Raw genomic sequence first — 24,690 nt, 5'->3', positions numbered from 1 at the left:
CCGGGTGCGCGCGTCATCCCTCCACAGCTTCTGGGCATGCCCAGAAGCTGTTTAGAAGGGGATGACGCGCGCGACCCGGAACTGACGTCGGGGCCGGTGCAGGCGCAATGATTCCTGGGAGCTATGACGTCCAGCTCCCAGGAATCATTGCAGAGCCAGGAAGTGACGACGGGCCGAGGAAGGAGGAAGAAGGAAGTAAGGTAAGTATATTTTCTTCGCTACGAGGTAAGTGTAAAAAAAAAAAAATATGCGATTATCCATTTCTTTTTCAGGTGACCCGGAGCGAGAAGATGGAGGTAAGTATAAAAATAGGGTGGAACTCCACTTTAAATAGTATTTACAATTTGTGGTGCCCATAAAAGTTTTTCTGCTTTAAAGAAAACATGTATAACCCCAATTCCAAAAAAAAGGTTGGAACGTCGTGTAAAGTCTAAATATAAACAAGGCAATAAATTGCAAATCTCATAAACCCATATTTTATTCAAAATAGAAAACATATCAAACGTTTAAATTGAGAAAATGTGCTGTTTAAGGGAAAAAATGGGAATTTTGAAATTGATGGCAGCAACACATCTTAAAAAAGTTGTGACACAGCCATGTTTACCACAGTGTAGCACCCTCTCCAAAATTCTGGAAACTTAAGACCAGTTGCTGGAATTTTTGGGAGAGGAATGTTACCCCATTGTTGCCTAATTTAGGATTGTAACGGCTCAACAACTTTGTTCCTCGTTTTTTGTTTGTCTTAAGTTGCGCTGATTATTTTCAGTTGGTGAAAGGTCTAGTCTGCAGGCTGGCCAGTTAAGAATCTGGACTCTTCTACTACAAAGCTATGCTGTTGTCATTGATGCAGTATAGGGTTTATTATTGCCCTGCTGAAATATGCAAAGTCTCCACCCCCATACCATCAGAGATGCAGACTTTTGAACTGATCGGCCAAGCCATGGTTGCCAAAAAGAATATCAAATTTCGATTTATCTGATGACAGAACATTTTTCCACTTTGCAACAGACCACTTTAAAAGAGCTTTAACCCAGAGAAGACTGTGGCGTTTCTGGATCATGTTCAGATATGGCTTCTTCTTTGCATAATAGAGCTCTATTTTCCATTTTTGGATTGCATGGTGAACTGTGTTCAGAACCAGTGATTTTTGGAAGTATTTCTGAGCCCCTGCAGTGATATCCATCACCGAATCATGCCTCTTTTTAATGCAGTGCTATCTGAGGGCCCAAAGATCATGGACATCCAGTATTGTGTTTCTGCTTTGCCCCTTTCGCACAGTGATTTTCTCCAGATTCTCGAAATCTTTTGTTGATGATATGTACTGTAGATGATGATGATGCTCAAAGTGTTTGCAATTTTACGCTGTGGAACATTATTCTCCAATTATTCCATAGAGTTTTAGGCACAGCTTTTCACAGATTGGTGAACCTCTGCCAGTCTTTACTGAGGCACTCTGACTCTCCAAGATGCCCTCTTTATGCCCATTTGTGTTACTGACCTGCCAGTTAACCTAATTAGTTGTAAAATGTTCTTTCAGGTCTGTCTTGTTAGTACCACTTACTTTGCCAGCTTTTTGTTGCCCTGTCCCAAGTTTTATGAGATGTGTTGCTGCCATTAAATTTCAAATTACCTTATTATTTATTTATTTTTTTATCGGTGCATTTTATCAGTTTAAACGATTTTCTATTGTGAATAAAATATGGGTTTGAGATTTGCAAATGATTGCATTCTGTTTTATTTAGGTTTTGCACAGCACCCCAACTTTTTTGAAATGGAAGTTGTATTTTATAAAAAAAAAAAAACGTCTAGATAACAACCTAATTGATGAGGGTATGCTCGCTGTGACATACAAAGCATGGACCTTTAGTAAGCCCATCATTGTGGCTATGATAAAATAAGATATTGTTTCCCTGTATTTTCACATCAGTTCCTGGCCTTTATTACACAACCCTGTAGTGCGTAGCGCACAATGTGGTTTTATCAGCAAAGGATTTGGGAGTTATTTTTTTTTTTTATTATTATTTTTGTTCTCAATATGAGCAGTTTAAATATGGTGGTTTCCCTCCTCCTGTCTAGACTTAGTCTCAGGAGTATTCGGTAATTGCATCATGCCTCCCAGATAACGCTTTCCTGCTCAACTGCTACATAAAAAATGCTCACCGCACATTGCTGCACTCCTGCTGGCTTCTACAGACACACCCACAGGAACACAGTTAGTGCCTGACTTATAGTTGCTCCTGTATGTGGACATGCAAAACCTTAACCATTCCACACTTCAGGAACCGTGTAATCCACCTAGCGCTGGTGGATTACAAGCGGAAGGGAGCTGGGACAAATAGGCCAAAAATAGCATAATTTCTGCACATGGCTTATAAGAAACCCAAACCACTGCTCAAATTGATAGCTTGACCTTTGTCCTAGAGTAATGACACTGTTATGACACGAACCCCCTATCTGACTCTAGCTACCTCTCGTGCACATAAACTGTGGCTTGCCTGACAAAAGCAGATTTCTCTGCCACTATGTCTGAATTCTTTGGAAATGTCTTTTAGAAAGCGCTTCTAAAATCTTTAGTTTCCATAGGACAGAATTGCTACACCTCCTCTATTCCCCCTAACCCTGTTCAAGATTCAAAGGTGGAATCTTCTGTGGCTATTATAAAGAAAGGTATTAAGGACACTGACTTTGTAGTGGCCACCACTGTCTTGCTTTAGTAACCTTTAAGGGAGCGGAATGCTGATGTCATCTGCTAAGTGTAAAGTTGTACACGTGCTCTCCTGCTATTTAGCCAAAAGTAAGTACCTTACTGCTACTGCTCCTACTTTGAAACATTTAATTTCTTCTATAGCTCATGTGCTGAGTCCACCCCTGCTGTAAAAAAAACTCCTAGTATCCACCTATTTCACTTTTTTAACAGTTAATGGAACAATATGCTTGTAAAGGCTCCTAGAAAGCTCCAGCACCATTCGGTATAATCCTGACTCTACTGGTCCTCCACCTTTATGTGTGCTGTGGCCCCTATTACCATCTCTGATTCAGATTCAAAATCCTCAGTTTCCTTCTAAAGAAGGTTTTGTTTCCAATCTAGCTGATGTTCTACATACCATCTACCCTGCAGTTGGAGGATCAGCCTGCTGTTCCAGGCAGAGGGTCTTTGGAGCTCTTACAGCTGAAAAGACCTTCCCAGTACACTCAATATTTAAAATTTAAAAATTGAGAAAAAAAGGAATACAATTATGGTTCCCTCCTGGGAATGTGAATGAGCTTTGAAAGGGAATTTATTGCTAAGTGATCTTTGCCCACCCTAGATACTCCAGGAGTAACTCTCTATCCCCTATTGGTGGAGACTCATTGGAGATCTGTGGATGGGTAGGAGGAAAACCTATCCATCTACTACTTCAGCAGCACCTTTATAGGTGATTGAGACTACCTCCCACTTAAGCCACAGTTCCCAAAGCCAGAAGTCCTCAATCTCACCTGCTCAGTCCTCTGCAAGATGGGACATCTTTGTACATCCTAATGGTTCCCACTAGTTTATCTCATCACAGTTAAGATGCTCAGACTTCCCTTATCTTTTGCTCTAGACCATTGAGTCAGGTACTTTTTAGCTGCCCCTCCTCACTCTTTTGGTATTACTGCACCCCATTGTGCATCTTAACAGGTTTGTTTGGGTTTCCTGCAAGATGGGATCTCTAATTCTTACTATACTATCCCATCTATGGGAATGTGTCCCACTGAATCTTGCACTCGCCACTGCATGGGAGTCTCTTTCCATTACAGATGGCTACAACCTTTGCAGTGCTCGACTCTCCTCAAACCAATACCTCTCCTGAGAAACACCTCTCCTGAGAAACCTATCGGCTTGCAAGTTTGACAGGGATCAGTTTCTGCTGCTCCTTTCCTTAGTAAGGACCTGACTGTTCAGTATTGTCCAGCAGTTAAAGCAAGCTCAAATCCTGGAGGTGTAGCAGATGCTATACACTGAAAACCTCTACTAACTGATTGCTGGGCTGCCATCTCACACTTGGCTTGGAAAACCAAAATCTAAAGAGACAAAAGAATGGAGGGGTTCCAAACAGCAGTGTATGTTGTGTGTGAGCATGTCTTAAGTGTTAATGGTTTTAAGCATATGTGTGAGGCTGGGTTGACACTTATGAGAATTGGATGCCAGGGAGAGTTCTTACAACAGGTGTTCAGACAAAGACATCTCAGCCGCTGCTGGATACTGAAGCTCAGCTGCTGAAGAAAGGTGCTGGTGCAACCGGCTGTTATAGCCGTCTTCACACAGGATCACCACTTAAAACTCTGTTGTGCCCTATCACAAAGGAAAATGGGATATGCATTTCGGGAAGCAGATCATCACCTTTGTCAGTCTTCACTAATAACTGCCCTCCGGGATGAATTTATACAGATTGCACTCTCCAAGTGTAAACCTTTCCTAGTAAAGGCTAGTGTACCTAAAACATTGTATATTAAAATGACCATGCAGTGCTTTTTGAACTGGGCAGAAACAATATTACCCAATCAATAGCGGGCACTTTTATCCCCATCATGCCCAGGCCATATTTCAGCATTCAGCACTGTCACATTTTGAATAACAATGACAAGGTAATGCGACACTGTACGCATATGACATTTTTTTCACACAAATAGAGCTTTCTTTTGATCGTATTTAATAACCAATAGGTTTTTTATTTTTTGCTAAATAAACGAAAAAAGGGCAAACATTTTGGAAAAAACACGTTTTTCTTTGTTATAAAATGTTGCAAATATTCTTTCTTCATAAATTTAGGTCAAAATGTATTCTGCTACATTTCTTTGGTGAAAATAACCCAAATAAGTGTATGCTATGTAGTCTGTAGGAAATTTATAGAGTCCACAAACTTTGATATATACAGTATATCTGAAAATCGATCATTCCTGATGTGCGGACAGCCTATCTAATTTTTCGAGACCCGAAAACGCCAGAGTGGTACAAACACCCCCCAAATTACTTTTTTGAAAAGTAGAAAGGCTAAGGTAAGAGGCGAGGCATGGCGAGTATTTTGAAGTTGTAATTTTTTTTGCAATGTTTTGGAAAATGAAGAAATCTATATATTTTTTTTTTTAATATACTGTCACCAATGCAGTTGAGCATCTTAAGATAACTGGTGTGGCGGAGACCTCCTGACTGGTGACAGTATCTAGAAAACATTTTTTATATTTTTAAATTTTCTTAAAATATTTTTTCTTTTCTTTGACTGTTTATAGACACTGTGTATTGTTGTGATTATCTGTTATTGGCCACAGCTAATCACATGGTACAAATGTCACAATCACAGCTATCAACACAATTGTATATTCATGAAAGGAATCCATTCATTGTTTACAACTGTCATGTGATCTATTGTGATTGGTCAGAGCTGTCACATGGTATCGGCATTGGGGCTGTACACTGATCAGTCATCCGCTGTGTCCCGTGGACACAGTGAGTGACAGGTCGCACCGGAGTGCATTCTCGAGAGGACTTCATATGATGTCCTCCCAGAACAATAGGGTTCCCAACTGACCGTTATCCGCTGTGTCCAGTGGACACAGTGCGTGATAGGTCGTGCCGGAGCGCATTCTCGGGAGGACGTCATATGATGTCCTCCGAGAACAATAGGGTTTCCGTCCGACCATCATTTCACAATGGTGCGGACGGGAAGCAGGTAATAAGCAATCGATGTCTCCACTTGATTAGATGTAGAAAATAGAAAAATGAACACATCGACAAGCTATATAGAAAACAAATAAAAGAATCGCACAATTGAAATAGTACATTGATACATCATGAATAATTGATAGATGGTAAAAAGTAAAAGCTGCAAGCGGATATGAGGAAAAACATGATAAAGAATAAAAAGTGTATGAGAACATATAAAAAGGTAATCCATCTGTGTACAAAACTTACATTCTGATGCATGGAATAGTGATTCTTATACACATCCATATATATAAATATTAGGGCATGACCATAACTGAAAAATGGGTGAATCCCCCTATATGCATTCTAATGACTGAATGGACATAATAAATAAAAGGAGACCCTCATGATGTAAGCACGAATTTAAACCATCCACAAAGAAATATTATGCATGGAGCAAAGTTGATTCAGGCTGAGCGGACAAGGAATGCTAAAAATAATAAAGAAGAAAACCAATGCTTAAGCCATGTGCATAACACGTTTGAGTTCCAGGGCTCAGAAACATCTACAACTCCAGGTACAAGTTATAACTAGAAATAGTTAACCCTTTCAGAGTGGGATCTGTATAAATTCATCCTGGAGGGAAGCTGTTAGACTGATTGATGGGATGATCATCTTCCTGAAATGTGCATCCCATCATCCTTTGCACAAGTAGGAAGAGTTTTGAGCAGCAATCCAGTGTGAAGACAGGCAATGCCTGACCACTTGTTGCAAGGGCTCTTCCTCAACTATTTCCCTAATAAAGAAATGCTACACCATGAGGCTGCTTGGCACCCCTCCCTGCTTTTGTCTCTTATGCTAGGCCTAGGAATCCAATTGTCTGAATGTTTTTTTTTTTTCTATTGGGAATAGTATGTCTTTTTTTTTTTTTTAACTTCCCTTTAATGATCTGTTTTGTATTTGCACTTAGCCCAATAAACATTTTGTTTTGTTACCCACTTTAGCAGTTTGGTCTAAGTTTTCTCCCAGTCATTCAAGTATCTCCCGATTTTTCTGGTGGATGATGGATGATTGGTTGTCCTCCACTTTGCTAATTGAAAGAATGATGGGTCTCCATAGCAGTTTCCCTTTAATGGCGATCGTCTGTCCCGGTTTGGAGCACCAGGTTGATCCTCGATGCCCTCCCTTTGGTCATGGCAATTTTCATATTTTGTTGGCCTCTCTTCATCTAACCTTTGTTCAGGCTTTTATCCCTTCAGATTATTTTTGTAGTATGATCCCCACATATGCTGGATCTCTTGGTGGCCATTGTTCACTGCTTTTTGATGTCTGAACTGCTTAAGAAATCCTAAGATTCCTGTTTCCTTCAATAGACAAAAAAATAAAATAAAATAAAAGTTCTGTGAATGAATTAAAACTACTGTCTGCCATTGCAGCAGATGGCTAATTCTCAGTGAACCGCAAGGGTGCTGGTAAGTGCTTTTATAGTTCATTGATTTTCCTGCTCTTCAGTAACTGTCTGCCATAATCTGTCATATTGGAGGTACAGGCAGACCACTATTCTGAGAGTCTGCAGAAGCCTGGTATTGCACTTGTCATCTTCCGATCGTGGTTGCATTGCTTTCCAGGCTCCTGCGGGAAATAATAAATGCACATTTTTTTCTGTAGAAATGTTTTTTTCCCCCAAAAGTTGAACTTGGCCTTTAATATTTGGTAAGATTCTTGTGTTCTGCAATAGACCAAAAAAAACTTGCGATGAGTGCAAAAATTTTAGTTCCATTATGGAAGCTTTCCCCTTAGCTTTAATGTTGATACATTTGATCGGATTACTTCTTAGCTTTAATAGAACCCCTAATAGTCTCCAAGGAGGAGGGGAAGATGGACTATCTCGGTACCTTAAGCAAAAGTATGTATAAGGTAAAATAGATTTTTATATTCATGCAAAAGTAAAAAGGCAGGGTATCCACATACAGAGAAAACCGCAATCTCAATTGAAATACAATAATATTAAAGAAAGGTCTACATATGTTGCACGGACACTTGATAACCTCCAAGGTGGATATAGGAGATACGATAGGCCCTCAGTGAACATAAAATAGCTCCTCTACATGTTTGGCAGAAATCAATCGCTTCTTCAGAAGGAATACATTTACAGGAGGTCTAAAAATAAAGATAACAATTTGTACATAATATCAAGGTAATACGATAATAAAATATGATCTATAGAAGATAAAAATAAGGGATAGGGGAAAAGGAACTGATGCTTACCAGTGTAACCAACACAGATGGGAAGACCAGGAAAGGCGTCACCCAAATTTTTCCCCACAGTGAGCATGGGGGACAAATGTTGGTGAATGAAATGCTGCTGTGTAGCAACTATAAAAAAAGGTGTATATACATATGTCATGAGTGTTAAACACCCATTTATTTTTGTCTTTAAACAGCCTCAAGAAGGATATCTCATGGTGCAGCAGTTTCAGTACTTGGGATGGGCAGCTCACAGAGAAGTGCCAAATTCCAAAAGATCTTTCCTGAAGTTAATTCTGCAAGTTGAGAAATGGCAAGAGGAGTGTGATGAAGGAGAAGGACGCACTATCATTCACTGCCTGTGAGTACCTTATTGAGACATTGTGTACCGTGTCATGTTTCTAATCCTTTGATGTACTTACTGATCTGCTTGGCTTGGGTATGCTACTGACAAATTATATGGTTTAAAGTTAGAAATTTATTAATGTTTTGGTTTAAATTTTTGTTCATTTTGTTTGGCTCTATTTTTCATGCTTTCACATTTATGTTAGTGAAAATTACTTGTATCTGTAGAGTTTAGAAGTCCATATATAAACTGCATTTGCTGTGAGATTCGGGCTTGTTGCTTACATTATGAGTTTTGAATGCTTCTTAAAGAAACAATTGCATTCCAGTTCACCCAGTTAAAGTACAAGTACATTCGTTCTTTGCAAATGGGGCAAAAAAATGAATGTTAGTAGGCTATTTCCTGTGCTGTATTTATTTTTTTCCTTAGTTTAAAATGAAAAATATGCAAATATCACAGCAATTTCCTAGCTCATTGACTGTGGTTTCTTTTTTTTCGGTGGAGGCTTTTGCAGTAAAATCTCCGCAGTGGAGGTTCCAGTTACCTTCTTTACCACCTAGAGTTCTCAATCCTAATGCTGCAAAAAAGAGTTTTCTCTTTCGTGCATTGACAGACACAGCTCCTTATCTTATTGACAGTTGGGTTATACTGCCCCCTACATGAGTAGGACACTTGGAAGGAAAAAACTTGACTATGCCTATGGGGCATTCCTAAGGGGTTTTATTCCCAGCCTCAGCTATAGGCATTCAGTTTTTTTCTGCCTAGTCAGGAGTAAGGACCTAGTTCTTTGATGGGATCTCTGGTTCTGGCAAATTTTTTCCTTTTTAAATATTTTTTCCCCTATATTTGTTATTTTGTTCCTGTGAGATACTACTATCAACAGCCGAACTGGGCGACAGACTGGATAATCTAGATCCAGAGGGTTCCCCCAGTCTGGCCAGTGAGCGCGTGCAGACCTCAGCTCCGCACTAGGTTGGCCGCGACATAGCCCCACTGGACAGGGGCTGGCCTGCGAGGTAAACTCTCACGAGGACGCATACGACCTGGCCTCTTCCTGAGTCACAGCGTTCCTCCTGGCCGACAGACTCCCCTGTTCTGATGGAGCAGTGGTCTGTCTGAAGCGGTGCCCACCCTGTTCCTGATATGGTAAGTATCTGTCCCCCCCTGTAACCCTGGAGATTTTTGGGGTGGACGTGGGCCCCTCCCTGGGACAGTCAGGCCCTGGGTTTCCCTTCTTCCCATGCAGTGCCCCCCCTTGTGGGTGGTCCTCTGCAGACGTGTTGTCCCCTTCTGCGAACACCCTCCCCCCTCCCCCTTCATAGAGTGGCCATACCTTTTAGGTTGGTCTGGTGTGTTAAGCTGGCAATAGGGGGGGGGGCGCGTTGCCGGCGACCAAAACGATCGACGTGTGGGAGGGGGGTGTACCTGGTGGGGGCCCCTGGCAGGGCCATCCTTCTCGCTGGGCTTGTGTTCGGTGCTCCTGGGGTCCCCCCTGGGCCCCCGAGAACCGCATGGCACCGCCATTTTCTTAGGGCCTTTTGTGCTGTGGATCGGCGGCCATGTTTGTGTAGCCTCGGAGACTGTTTTATTGTGGTTTCTTATTGAAAATAATAGCAGCCATGTTTTCCCTAAAACGTCTTTCAGGACAGCACCTTAGAGAGATGGCTCCTCCCTCTCCTCATCAGGAAACACCCCATCCACCAGATTTTAAAAGGAGGCTTCTCCCACCATTCATCAGTTTTTGTGTTTCCTCCGGCCGAGGAACACCTCTGTGGGGAGCTGGGCTCTTAAGGTGCTATCCTGAGAGACCGGGCTTCCTACGTCCACCTACCCTTTTTTTGGAGACGATTGCTTCTCCCATTCACGCGACCGACTGCAGTGCATGGGCTCCTTCTTCCTCTTCAGTGCTCTAGGCTGAGTCAAGACCCCGCAGAGCACAGCCCTGGGAAGGCATCTTGGAGGAGCGGAATGTTTTTTCTTAGGTTTCCGCCGCCTTTTTTTTTTTTTTTTTTTTTTTTTTCAAATTTGCCGCCATTTCTCCGGATCGAGTGACGCTCGTCCGGACCGGAAGTGAGGTTCCGGAAAGGGCAGCGTTCTGCAGGGGGCGTATGGCGTCATTTCCGCCGGACGCAGAGGAAGAAGGGAGGAGCAAGCTGGTGCCTTATTCCGGATCCGGTCCAGTGCAGGTGCGCTTTGGTCTCCGGAACCGGTACCGAAGCCACGGGTGATACCGCTGCCAAGCGATGGAAGCTTCTTCAGCGAGTGGGACAGGCACAGGCACCAGTAAGGCCCAGGTAAGGGGTGTCTTTATATGGCCTATCTTACTGTGGGGTCTCTCTCCATCCCTTTTACTTTCCCCCCGGTGGCTGGGGGCCTGTCAGGGCACATGGGACTTCCTTTAAATGTCTTTCTGTGCACCTTTGGTGGCCCTGAGAATCAGGCTGACTTTTAAGAAGCATGTGTATGTTTTCCCATTCATGTCTTCCAGGCTAAAAGCTCTGAAACTGTTTTCAAGAGAAAGTGTCCTTCATGCAAAGCAAAGTTGTCGGAAAGTTGGAAAAAGACACTTTGCCAGGGATGTATTGATGCACTAGTAAAGGAAGAAGCATCTGCAGTTTGTGGCGATTTAGTCGCATCTGTGAGGAAGGAATTGGATGCTACCATCCAATCTTTTCGGTCATCCCTACAGGACCCTGCCCTGAGTCAGCCATCAGCCTCACTGTCCTCTCAGGGTTCACAATTGGTTCCTTCGGTGGGGACAGAAGGGGTTCCTTCCACCCAAGGAGATAATTCCCCCTCACATTCCAAGGAGGATTCAGAGGAAGAAGAGGAGGGAGGGGCACAAAGCAGGCCCACTAAATACAAACTATCCTTAGAGCAAGTGGATGGTCTCCTGAGGGCAGTTTACATCACCCTGGGTCTAGAGGAGGAAAAGAAGGAACTGTCCCTACATGACAAAATGTATGCAGGCTTGGAAGAGCCTAAGGGCCGTATCTTCCCAGTGCATCAGACCATCTCAGATGCAATAAAACATGAGTGGTCTGATCCGGAAAAGAAAACCTTCTTCCCTAAAGCCTTTAAAAGGCGATTTCCTTTTGATGAAGACCCAGGAGCTCCCTGGAATAAGATGCCAAAGATTGATGCAGCCTTCTCCCAGGTTTCTAGGTCAACAGACCTAGCATTTGAAGACATGGGAATCCTGAGGGATCCAATGGATAAGAAGATGGACCAGCAACTTAAGAGATCCTGGCAATCCATCATGGGGAGTCTGAAACCTGCCATGGCAGTAACCTGTGTGTCCAGGAATCTGGAATACTGGCTTAGCCAGCTAAAAGCACACATCACAGCAGACTCACCTAAACAGGAAATTTTGGATTCCTTTTCCACGCTCTCCACGGCCATAGCCTTCATTGCTGACGCTTCAGCAGAGTCAGTGAAGATGACAGCAAGATCTGCAGCTTTATCCAACTCAGCCAGAAGGGCTCTTTGGTTAAAGACATGGCCTGGAGATACAGCTTCTAAAAATAAGCTGTGTGGACTTCCTTTTCAAGGGGATCTACTATTCGGGCCTGGGCTAGACTCTGTTCTAGATAGAACAGCAGACAAAAAGAAGTCTTTCCCTGTGAAGAAGAAACAGGCAGCAAAGAAGCTTTTTCGACCTCAAAAAGCTCAGCAAAATAGCAGACCCCAGGAGAAGAGAAGAAACTGGTCGACACAAAAACCCAAAGGGAAAGGAGGTGTTCTCTTCCATCCTCCTGTGTCAACCAACAAAACACAATGACAAGACATTGCCGGTGGGAGGAAGATTGAGGGAATTCCTCCCCTATTGGGCAGCCATAACAGAAAATCAATACATTCTGGATATGCTGTCCCAAGGCTACAACATAGAGTTTTCAGAGACGCCACCCGAAAGGTTCTTTGTCACAAACCTCCCAAGAGATGCAGAAAAAGCCCTGGCTATGATGGACCTGTTAAAGGACCTGAGGCGACAGGGAGTTGTCTGTCCAGTTCCAGTGGAGGAACAACATCAGGGATTTTATTCCCACATATTTTTGATAAAGAAACCATCGGGGGATTTTCGTCTTATACTGAATCTGAAACCATTAAACAGGTCAGTTCTGTACAAAAAGTTTCGAATGGATTCAATTCTTACAGTCAGAACCCTGTTAACAAAAGGATGCTTCATGGCATCAATCGACTTAAGGGATGCTTACCTACATATCCCTATTGCCCCTCGCTCACAGAGATTCCTAAGGTTGGCAGTAAATCTGGGAAAGGAAATGCTCCATATCCAATTCAAAGCACTCCCTTTCGGGCTATCATCCTCCCCTCGTATTTTTACGAAGGTAATGGCAGAGTGTCTAGCTCCCCTCCGCCTTCAGGGAATCTCTGTGGTGCCTTACCTGGACGACCTGCTTTTCTTTGCCCCGTCAAAGGAAAAACTTCAAGAGGACCTGCACAAGGCAAGAGGTCATCTAGAAGCTCTGGGATGGATAGTGAACATCAAGAAATCGAATCTCACACCGGCTCAGCGGGTTCAGTTCCTAGGGTTTCAGTTATGCTCTGTGGAACAAAGAATCTTCCTACCAGAAGACAAACAGGTCAAAATACAGAATTTGGTAGCAAGGCTACAAACAAATCAGTGGTGGTCGATCAGAGAGATCATGTCAGTCCTTGGAAACCTGACTGCATCAATTCCAGCTGTCCAATGGGCAAGGCTGCATTTTCGACCACTCCAATACTTCCTCCTCAGAATCTGGGATCACAATCCAGAGACTTTGGACTTAAAGGTAAAAATCCCCACCAAGGTCAAGAGGTCCCTTTGGTGGTGGAGAAATCGGATAACCTTGTCTCAGGGTTTGGCCTGGTCCTTCCCGGCAGACCAGAGGTTAACAACGGATGCCAGCAGTTGGGGGTGGGGAGCCCACTGGAACCAAAACCTGGCACAGGGGGTTTGGTCTCAGACCGAGACAAGAAAATCCTCAAATTGGAAGGAATTAAAGGCAGTCGGCCTAGCCCTAACTGCCTTCTCTCAAAATCTTCAGGGGACTCATGTTCAAGTCCTTTCAGACAACGCCACTACAGTGGCATATCTAAACAAGCAAGGGGGCACAAGAAGCAAAACCCTACAGCTTTTGGCAACGGAAATTCTGCAATGGGCGGAAAGGCAGTTACTTTCCTTGTCAGCAATCCACCTAAAAGGTACACTAAACAGTGTGGCGGATTATTTAAGCAGGCAGAAGATCCGAGAAGCAGAATGGAGCTTGAACCCAGAAGTCTTTATGTTGATAACCAAGACTTGGGGAAAGCCAGAGGTGGATCTGTTTGCAACGAAAGAAAACGCAAAACTTCCACTTTACTTCTCACTCCACAGAAACGACAACTCTCTGGGAGTAGATTCCCTGGCACATCCCTGGAGGTTCAGGTTGGGGTATGCCTTCCCCCCCTTCCAGCTCATTCCGTTGGTATTGAGAAAAATCCAAAAGGAAAGAGCCTCAGTGATCCTGATCACACCTTATTGGCCCAAAAGGGTTTGGTTTTCGACTGTCCTTCAACTATCAGTCAAACCTGCTTTTCAGCTCCCTCTTCGTCAAGACCTACTGCTTCAAGGTCCAGTCTATCATCCAGAAGTGGAAAAGCTAAAGCTCACCGCCTGGTATCTGAGGAGCAACTGCTGAAAAGGAAAGGATTTTCAGACGCATTAATTGCTACTCTACTTTCCAGTAGGAAAAAAGTCACAAGGAATATATATGCAAAAGTTTGGAAGACATATAATACCTGGTGTGAATCGAAAGATCAAAAATTGAACAGTATTACTTCAATTTTGGAGTTCCTACAGGAGGGCGCAGGAAAAGGTTTGGCAGTAAGTACCCTCAAGGTACAAGTTACAGCCCTGGGGGTATTCTTGGAAAGGCCCATTTCTTCAGAATCTTTAATCATCAGATTCTTCAGGGCCCTTACCCGCTCCAGACCAGTGCCTTTCAGAAGCTTCCCCCAATGGGACTTGTCGGTGGTCCTTCAGGCCTTCACAAAGGAACCTTTTGAACCACTAGAAACGGTTACACTAAAAAACCTTACCCTCAAGACGGTCTTCTTGGTGGCAATAACATCAGCAAGAAGAATCAGTGAATTACATGCTTTATCGGCTATCGAACCTTTCTTGGCCATATATCCAGACAGGATAATTCTCAAGACGGATCCAGGGTTTCTCCCAAAAGTAGCTTCAACGAGAAACCGCTCACAAGAAATTGTGTTACCTACCTTCTGCCCTAATCCATCAGGAGATAAGGAAGAAAGCTTTCACTACCTAGATGTAAGAAGGGTTCTTATACACTACTTGGAGGTTACTAAAGAGTTTAGATCATCAAACTCTCTTTTTGTTCTTTTCTCTGGCAACAAAAAAGGTCGCCAGGCATCAAAAGGATCAATAGCCAGATGGCTCAGATCCGCTATTTCAGAGGCTTACTCCCAAATGAAATTGTCTCCCCCGCAGGGGATCAGAGCTCACTCTACTAGAGCGTTAGCCACTACATGGGCAGAGAAAGCTGGTGCCACTCCAGATCAAATCTGCAAAGCGGCTACGTGGTCAAGCTACTTTACATTTGCAAGACACTATAGGTTGGACCTTTTGGCAGCTGAAGATCAGGCTTTTGGCAGAAAGGTCCTGCAAGCTGTGGTCCCTCCCTAAATTGAGTAAGTCTCGATAATCCTCTCTAAGGTGCTGTCCTGAAAGACGTTTTAGGGAAAATTCAAGTTAGACTTACCGGTAACTTGTTTTCCAATAGTCTTTCAGGACAGCAGGAGGATCCCGCCCTATTGTATAAAATGTATTGCTGTGATTAACCATATCTGTTTATGTGTTCCAGCATGGGCCGGAGGTACTCTTCTACAAACTGATGAATGGTGGGAGAAGCCTCCTTTTAAAATCTGGTGGATGGGGTGTTTCCTGATGAGGAGAGGGAGGAGCCATCTCTCTAAGGTGCTGTCCTGAAAGACTATTGGAAAACAAGTTACCGGTAAGTCTAACTTGAATTTTTGAAGCTATAGGGGCGGTGATTTGGGCGGTAGAAGTCCCTCCTCATCCCCTAGTGCTGACATTTGGATCTTTCTCTTCCTGATCGCCGCATGGTGTGCAGTTTGCCTGGTGATGTAAATGCCTGGTCGGTGGTGATGAGTCTTTTTTGGGGGGTTTTCTCTCCCTCTCTCTGCTATAGTAGCGGTAGTGCTCTGTGCTGGACCCTGTGGTACCGCTAGCGCGGTGGGGATGCCTCTAGCAGTGTTAAAGAATTGTTTTGTTTGGGTCCTCCTCTCTAATGGAGTCCCTGGGGCACATTTCCCCACCTGATCCCCTCTCGGAGGCTGCCCAGCCCTCCGGGTCCCACCAATCCCTGACTGTACTGTCAGCGGTCCTGGAGTCCTAGCAAAAAGCATCCCCTGCCTTCCCCTCTTTCATCTGTCTCATCAGATCCTGAATTTGTGCGGCCACCATGGATGCAAATTACCATTCTAGGTCTGCGTCCCTGCACCCTGCATGCTCAGATAGTGAAAATTATTCATCTGCTCCTCTAGCCGTGCATGAAAAGGCGCTGGTGGATGCGCTGATTGTGTCAGTGCGTGAAACTTTAAAGATGGAGGATTCGGCTGATGCGGCGGAGGCTCAGGTCCCTTTTGGCACCTACAGGCCCTGCAAGGCGGCGAGGGTGTTCCCCTTCCCCGCTTACTCTGATAATATTGTCACTAAACAGTGGGGTTCTCCTTATGAGGATCCCTTGCTTAGAAAGTGGATGGTACCACCTGTAGTGGACTCACTGGTTTCCAGGTTAAATAAAGCCATCTTCATTCCGGTTGAGGAGTCCCCGACCTTTAAAGATTCGGCTGATAGGAGGTCGGAGGCTCTGACCCACCATATGTTCTGTGGCTGGTTCAGCACTTAGGCCAGTGTTTACTATTGCCCTGGTGTCATAAACTCTGACCAAGTGGGCTGACCTTTTACTCCGGGACCTGGAGGTGGAACAGCTTCCCCCTGCCTTTACAGAGCTGGCGGATCACTAGGTCCAGGGGCTAGTGTTTCTGTGATGCCTCTTTGGATGCGGCTCCTTTGATTTCCAGACTGTCTGCCTCAACAGTGGTCCTTCGGCGTATTATCTGGCTGAAATGCGGATCAGACGTCTAAGAAGGCCTTAGCTGATCTGTCATTTGTGGGGGATTGCTTGTTTGGAGCTTCCTTGGATGTCTTTATCAAGGGCCTCACAGTGGGGAAGAGTACTCTTCCGCAGGCTTCCAAGGGCAAGGACCCCCGTTGTACATGCGGGCCATTCTTCTCGGCTCATAAGAGGCCTTTTCATTCCTCAGGGTCTAAAGACAAAGGATCGAAGCCCTTCAGAGCTTCCACCGGAGGTTCCAGGAGGACCTGGTATGGCAAGTCACGAGCGGACTCTTCCAGACCTGCAGACAAGGCTTTTACTCAAACCTGTTCAGTTTCCAGGAAGAAAGGCAAGGTGCATCCAACTCTGGACCTCAAGGCACAAAACTGCTTTCTGCGGGTACAGAAGTTCAGAATAGAGTACATTCGCACAGTAGAGGCATCCCTACATCAGGGGGATTTTCTCGCTTCTATCGACATCAAGGACACCTACCTTCACATTCTATTATGTGCCTGTCACCAGCGCTTCCTCCACTTTGCTGTGGGCTAGGAGCATTATCACCTTGTGGCGTTACCCTTTGGTCTCGCCTCCGCTCCTCGGGTCTTCACGAAAGTGTTGGTCCCGGTACTAGCATTGTTGCGTCAGCGGAAGATCGTGGTACTGGGGTACCTGGACGATATTCTTCTGCAAGTGGAGCCTCCAACTGCTCTCATGGACAACTGGAGATTACTATGTGAACTCTGAAGCTGTTTGGTTGGTTTCTGAAACTTCAGAAGTCTGCTCTGGTTCTCTCCACGAGACTGGACTATCTAGGTCTGGATCTGGACTCGGCCTCAGCCAGAGTTTCTTCCTCCTGGAAAAACTCCAGAATTTGCAGGGGGCAATCCAGTTTCTGTTGTCCAGCAGACGGTTTTCCCTCTGGACTTGCATGAGGGTGCTGGGCCTGATGGTGTCTACCTTTTGAGATGGTTCTATTTGCACAGTTCCACACGAGATCTCTGCAAAGAGAGAACCTGGCTAAGTGGGACAAGAATCTCTAGACAATCTGGTCCTGTTGAGCCAGGGTGCGAGAGGGTACCTGATCTGAGGACTTTGTTCTCCGGCACTTTGACAGGGAAAATCCTTTCTCCCCTTGTATTGGACGATTGTCACCACGAATGCCAGCTTGTCTGGGTGGGGAGGGGTCCTCGGCACAGATTGTGCTCAAGGGGTTTGGACTCTTCCAGAGTCCAGACTGCGATCAATGTACTGGAACTTTGAGCGATCAGACTTTGTCTGGATTATTAGACCGTTCGCCTTCAGGGGTGTCCGGTATGTATTCAATCGAACAATGCCACAGCCGTGGTCTATGTCAATCACCAAGGGGGCACAAAAAGTGCCCTGCTGGCTTGGGAGGTAGCCAGTATTCTGAGGTGGGCAGAATGATTAGTTTCAGCCCTTTCTGCCGTACACATTCCAGGGGTGGAAGTCAGACTCACTCTTTGTACTCACGGATGGACCTCAAAAAGGGTTGGCTGTTTCTGCTGCGACCAATTCCGGAATGAGCAGACAGATGGTGATTCAGGCCTATTCAATTAAGGATCAGGTTCCTCCTTTCCCTGTTAAGGCGCACTCTACTTGATTAGGCGATTAGTACCTCCTGGGCCTTCCGCCATCAGGCGTAAGTGCTGCAGGTTTGCAAGGTGGCCACCTGGTCGTCTGTGCACACTTGCATAAAGTTTTATAAGGTGGATGTGTTGGCATCTGAGGATGTTTCCTTTAACGGCAAGGTTTTGCAGGCTGCTGTTTAGAGGACCTGGTCCTCTTGGAGGGTGTATTGTTTTTTACAGGTGAGCTTCAGTTGTTTATGGTTGAGATCTCCATGTTCCCTGGTTGGCTATGATTAAGCCTTGGGAATTTGTTCTTGCTGTTCCCACCCCTCATGTTTGACACTGCTTTGGGATGTCCCAACTGTCAAGAAGATAAGGAGCTGTATCCATCAATGAACGAAAGAGAAAATGGGATTTCTCTATCGCTCATTGACAGACGTAGTCTTCTTGATTCTCAAGAGCTGGGTTATGTTGTCTCCGCAGGAGTAGGACTAGGCAGAAAGACAAAACGTTCTGGCTCCACCTTAGGGGCAGTCCCTGAGGGTATATCCTCCCTCTCTCTGCTACAGGGAATCAGTTTGTGGCGTTACCTTTCGGTCTCGCCACGGCTCCGCGGGTCTTCACAAAGGTGTTGGCCCCAATGTTGGCACTTCTGCGCCAAAGAGGCATATCGATCCTTGGTTACCTAGACGATCTTCTACTTCATGCAGAGTCTCCTCAGACCTTGCTACAAAACATAGAAATTACTATGATTTCTTTACAGGAATTCGGGTGGCTGGTGAACCAGCAAAAGTCATTTCTGGTTCCCACCCAGAGGCTCGAATATCTGGGTCTAATTCTAGACACAGTCAGGACAAGAGTTTTTCTTCCGGTAGGGAAACTCCGAAAGATTCAATCAGCAGTCCAGTTGTTACTGTCCAACAGCTGGTCTTCCCTTCGGACTTGCATGAGGGTTCTGGGGTTGATGGTGGCTTCGTTCGAAGCAGTCCCATTTGCCCAGTCCCATACCCGAATTCTTCAGCAAGAGATTCTTCTCAGATGGAATCGGAATCCGGAATCCCTGGACAATCAGATCCGATTGAGCAAACAGACCAGAGAGTCTCTGGTCTGGTGGCTTCGGTCTCCGATGCTCAGCCAGGGAAAGTCATTTCTGCCAATATATTGGACGATAGTGACCACGGATGCCAGTCTATCCGGATGGGGAGGAATTCTCGGTCAGTTATCTGTCCAGGGACTTTGGTCCCCGGAAGAATCCAGGTTACCGATAAATGTATTGGAACTGAGAGCGATCAGACTTTGTCTGATTCACTGGACCGAGCAGCTCCAGGGCAGCCCGGTTCGGATCCAGTCGGACAATGCCACGGCCGTGGCTTATGTCAATCACCAGGGGGGCACCAAGAGTGTCCGAGCGGCCAAAGAAGTGGCTTGCATTCTTCGCTGGGCGGAACGATTTGTTCCAGCAATCTCTGCGGTGTTCATTCCGGGGGTGGAGAATTGGCAGGCAGATTATCTCAGCCGTCAGACCCTGGATCAGGGGGAATGGTCCCTCCATCCAGACGTTTTCCACCAGTTGTGCCTACGGTGGGGCACCCCGGATGTGGATCTGTTGGCATCACGATTCAACAGGAAAGTTCAGAGATTCGTGGCTCGCTCCCGCGATCCTCTAGCAGAAACCGCAGACGCACTGATCGCCCCGTGGGGGCAATACCAGCTAATATATGCCTTCCCTCCTCTCGCGTTACTGCCAAGACTTCTTCGCAGGATAGAGGAGGAAGGAATTCCAGTAATCCTGGTAGCTCCGGACTGGCCTCGTCGAGCTTGGTACGCCGACATGGTCAGACTGGTGGCGGACGTCCCGTGGAGACTTCCTCTCAGGGAGGATCTACTGTCTCAGGGACCGATCTTCCATCCTGCTTTACGATCGCTGGCTTTAACGGCCTGGCTATTGAGACCCAGGTGCTGAAGGAAAAAGGTTTGTCAGCTTCAGTTATTCCTACTCTAGTTGAAGCAAGGAAAGCGACTTCCAGAAAGATTTATCATCGCACATGGAAGTCCTACATTGCATGGTGTGAACCTTTGGGGTTCCGTCCTCGGTCTTATTCGATTAGTCGAATATTGGCTTTTCTGCAACAAGGGGTTGAGCAGAAACTGGCCTTGAGTACTATCAAGGGTCAGGTCTCAGCATTAGCCATCTTCTTTCAGAAGCCTTTGGCTACTCATTCCTTGGTGCGGAATTTCATCCAGGGGGTGCGACATCTGGCTCCGCCAGTGCACGCGCCGTTACCCCCCTGGGATCTTAATTTAGTGTTGTCGGTTCTTCAGAAACCTCCCTTTGAAGATATTAGGGAGATTCCTCTACCTACGTTGTCCCAGAAGGTGTCCTTCTTGGTGGCTATTACTTCTGCACGCAGGGTGTCAGAACTGGCCGCATTATCTTGTCGTTCCCCATATCTGGTGGTTCATAGAGATAAGGTGGTTCTTCGTCCGAATCCATCCTTCCTACCAAAAGGGGTTTCAGAATTTCATCTGAATGAAGAAATTGTATTACCTTCCCTGTGTCCTAAGCCCAGTCATCCTCGGGAGTTTGCTTTACACTCCTTGGATGTGGTCCGGGCGATCAGGGTATACTTGAAAATGACAGACTCGTTTCGCAAGACGGATTCACTTTTTGTGATCCCAGATGGACCCAAAAAGGGGTTGCCTGCATCTGCCGCGACCATTTCCAGATGGATCAGACAGACGGTAGTACAGGCTTATTCTATTAAGGGTCGGGAGCCCCCGTTCCCTGTTAAGGCGCACTCCACTCGGGCACTTAGTGCGTCATGGGCCTTTCGCCATCAGGCGTCAGTGGTCCAGGTGTGCAAGGTGGCTACCTGGTCGTCGGTGCATACCTTTACTAAACATTATAAAGTTGATGTAATGGCATCGTCTGATGCCTCGTTTGGCCGCAAGGTTTTGCAGGCCGCAATTTGAGGAGACCAGTGGTCTACCTCGAGGGTTTTTCCGTTGGAAAATTTTTTCTTTAGTCTCATTCTTTGTTTATAATGAGCCTTTAAAACTTCTAGTTTGGCACCGGTTGGGCCTTCTAGATTGGATTTGATTTGTCAATCCCACCCCTCATTTGTGGCACTGCTTCTGGATGTCCCAGCTCTTGAGAATCAAGAAGACTACGTCTGTCAATGAGCGATAGAGAAAAATGGATTTTTGTAAGATCTTACCGTAAAATTCTTTTCTCTTAAGCTCATTGACAGACGTAGTACCCGCCCCTCTATCATTGAGTTGGGTTGGGTTAAATTCTCTGTACTGCTTTAAAACAGAACTGATTCCCTGTAGCAGAGAGAGGGAGGATATACCCTCAGGGACTGCCCCTAAGGTGGAGCCAGAACGTTTTGTCTTTCTGCCTAGTCCTACTCCTGCGGAGACAACATAACCCAGCTCTTGAGAATCAAGAAGACTACGTCTGTCAATGAGCTTAAGAGAAAAGGATTTTACGGTAAGATCTTACAAAAATCCATTTTTTTGACTTACTGTAAAATCCATTTCTCTGGTGTTCATTGACTGACACAGCACCCACCCCTCTGTGGAGTTGGTTTTGTTCTGACACTGCTTGTAACGAAGCTGAATGCCTATAGCTGAGAGTGGAAGTATACCCCCTGGGACTGCCCCATAGGCAGAGTGAAGTTTTTTCCTGCCTAGTGTCCTACTCCCGTAGGAGGCAGTATAAATCAGAGAAATTGATTTTATGGTAAGTCAAAAATCTCATTTTCCTTTTCTGCTTTACTTCTAATATCAAAAGTATTCAGGAGATCACACGAGGTTTAAAACAATACTGTCCCTAGAGTACTTCAGAGGTATGAATAGGCTCTTTGGCCCCTAAACTGGAATTTCAGTTAAGATTGGACTGATGCCCCCAAAAATTATATATTAATTCACAGGAAATAATTTTTTATTTGTAGTCATTTTTGTTTATTTTAATCACTTACATTTTTAGGAATGGTGGAGGAAGAAGTGGAGTGTTCTGTGCCATTAGTATTGTTTGTGAAATGATCAAGAGACAAAACGTGGTGGATGTTTTCCATGCGGTAAAAACACTACGCAACAGCAAGCCAAATATGGTAGAGACTCCGGTAAGTGCGAATATAATCATAGTCTTCTAAACTTCTACTGTGTTTAGATAAAAGCCACCTGTGGCGTATTGCTAGTATACACTACTACATTTTATCATTGTGAATAAGGCATAGCGTTCTAGTAAATTAACAAATACAACCTTTTCTATTCTGTTCTTTCATCATGGATTTTTTTTTTTTGTACTTTCCGTGGTGTTTAATGAGTTTTTTGTGCCTGGAAAAAAAATACTTCCACATCTAGTGCAAGCACATTCCATCATCGAATCTAGTGGTAGCCAGTGTTGGTCATCTTACTTTAAAAAAGTAATTAGTTACAGTTACAAATAACTTTTCCCAAAAACTAATTGAGTTACTGACTCAGTTACCACATTGAAAAAGTAATTAGTTACTCAGCAAAGTAACTGCGACTTTTTTTACTATTCTATAATGCAATTACGTTCTATGAGATCTTTAATAGTGGTGGCGGTGTGGCACACTGTAGGGGTCTGAGTCCTGAGTCCTCCTGACTGTGAGTAACTGTATTTTGTTTTGATTTTTGGTACCTGCTGCCTGGAGTGGCTGGCTGTTGGTGGTGTGGCACACGAGTGGTGGCAGTGTGGCACACTGGTGGTGGTGGCGGTGTGGCACACTGGTTGTGGTGGCAGTGTGGAACACTGGTGGTGGTGGCGGTGTGGCACACTGGTGGTGTGGCACGCTGCTGGTGGTGGTGTGGTGGCTGGTGGGGGTCTGAGACCTGAATCCTGACTGTCTGTGACTGACTGAGTTTTTTTTTTTTTTTTTTGGTACCTGCTGTGCTGGGCTTGCTGGTTGTGGTGTGGCCTCTGGCCTGGCAGGCACACTGTTGTCCGGGTCCCTCTGGCTCCATCCTCCTGCAGGCCTCAGGCCTGCCTGTCTGTGCCTCTCTCCTCTTCTGGGCTGGCTGTGTGCGTTGGACCATTGGTGGACTGGTGGTGGTGGACTTCCTGCTGCCCTGTGGTGGTGGGGGAGTCTCCTGGACTATATTGTTTTGTAAGTAACTGCCACTGGTTGTTTTATATATATATTTTGCCAGTCTGGCAAAAGTAAGGTCCCCCATAGATCCCCCTTCAGTGCAGGCCAGGGCAGGTCTCCCGTAGATCCCCTTTAGTGCAGGCCAGGGCAGGTCCCCCATAGATCCCCATTTAGTGCAGGCCAGGGCAGGTCCCCCCATAAATCCCCACTTTAGCGCAGGCAGGTCCCCCATAGATCCCCCTTTAGTGCAGGCCAGGGCAGGTCTCCCGTAGATCCCCCTTTAGAGCAGGCAGGTCCCCATAGATCCCGCTGTAATGCAGGTAGGTCCCCCATAGATCCCCCTTTAGAGCAGGCCTGACCAGGGTGAGGGTCCTCCATATTTATGCATCCCCCTTTGGAGCAGGCAAGGGAGGCAGGTCCCCCATAGATCTCCCTTTAGAGCAGGCCAGGGCGAGGGTGCCCCATAATTATATATCACCCTTTAGAGCAGGCAAGGGCAGGCAGGTCCCCCATAGATCCCCTTTTAGAACAGACAAGGGCAGGCAGGTCAACCATCCCCCATAGATCCCCCTTTAGTGCAGGCAGGTCCCCCATAGGACTCCCTTGCCTGCTCTAAAGGGGATGTATAAATATGGGGGACCCTTACCCTGGCCTGCTCTAAAGGGGGATCTGTGGGGAACCTGGGATGGCTGACCTGCCTGCTCTAAAGGGGTATTTATAAATATGGGGGTCCCTCACCCTGGCCTAGGCCTGCTCTAAAGGGGGATCTAGGGGGGACCTGGGATGGCTGACCTGCCTGCCATTGTCTGCTCTAAAGGGGTATTTATAAATATGGGGGACCCTCACCCTGGCCTAGGCCTGCTCTAAAGGGGGATCTAGGGGGGACCCCCTAGATCCCCCTTTAGAGCAGGCCTAGGCCAGGGTGAAGGTCCCCCATATTTGTAAATACCCCTTTAGAGCAGGCAACCCCCTAGATCCCCAATTAGAGCAGGCTTAGGACAGGGTGAGGGTCCCCCATATTTATAAATACCCCTTTGTTAGAGCAGGCAAGAGCAGACAGGTCAGCCATCTCAGGTCCCCCCTAGATCCCCCTTACAGCAGGTCAGGGTGACATTCCCCCTTAAAGCAGTCCAAGCAGGGTTCCCAGGCCTCCAGTCCAGTGAGTCCACCACAACCTTACCTACTGTTACAATCTTCCTGTTCTTCTCCCGCGCTAAACAGTCAGTCACAGAGAGATCACTGCGCAGCCGTGCATGCAGGTCTCTCTCCAGTCTCCACTTTGTGGGCGGTGCCACTGCCAAGAGCTAGAGCCGAACAGGAGCCGGGAGCGGACAACCCGAGGGAGGCCTGAGGCTCCGCCCCAGAGCGATCGCATCAGCAGACGAGCAGAGTGAGTCTACTAGCTTCGGCGCAGCGGACACTGCAAGGACCGCTCACGGACACCAGTGTCCGTGTGCAGACACCTTGCCGACCCTGAATACAATTACATCTACTGCCATCTAGTGGCGGTAGATGTAATTGCGGCAACGCAGCCGAAAGTAGCGGCAGCGGCGTTACAGGGAAAAAATGAGTAATCTGATAG

General features: G+C 45.9%; 1 protein-coding gene across 15 annotated transcripts in view; it reads left to right on the top strand.

Moving 5' to 3' along the window:
• PTPRK (protein tyrosine phosphatase receptor type K) overlaps nt 1-24,690 on the top strand; it is a 658,422-nt gene that overhangs the window by 621,890 nt on the left and 11,842 nt on the right. For all 15 annotated transcript variants that reach the window (XM_082251915.1, XM_082251914.1, XM_082251916.1 and 12 more), the window contains 2 exons: nt 8,110-8,273; nt 21,983-22,118. In XM_082251915.1, coding sequence (XP_082108041.1) covers nt 8,110-8,273; nt 21,983-22,118 — 300 coding nt within the window. The remainder of the gene's footprint in view (nt 1-8,109; nt 8,274-21,982; nt 22,119-24,690) is intronic.

The sequence above is a fragment of the Pelophylax lessonae genome, assembly GCF_965119305.1.
Source record: "Pelophylax lessonae genome assembly, chromosome: 3".
Lineage (NCBI taxonomy): Eukaryota > Metazoa > Chordata > Amphibia > Anura > Ranidae > Pelophylax > Pelophylax lessonae.
The sequence above is the reverse complement of the archived record's forward strand: the minus strand, read 5'-3'. Positions and strand labels throughout refer to the sequence as shown.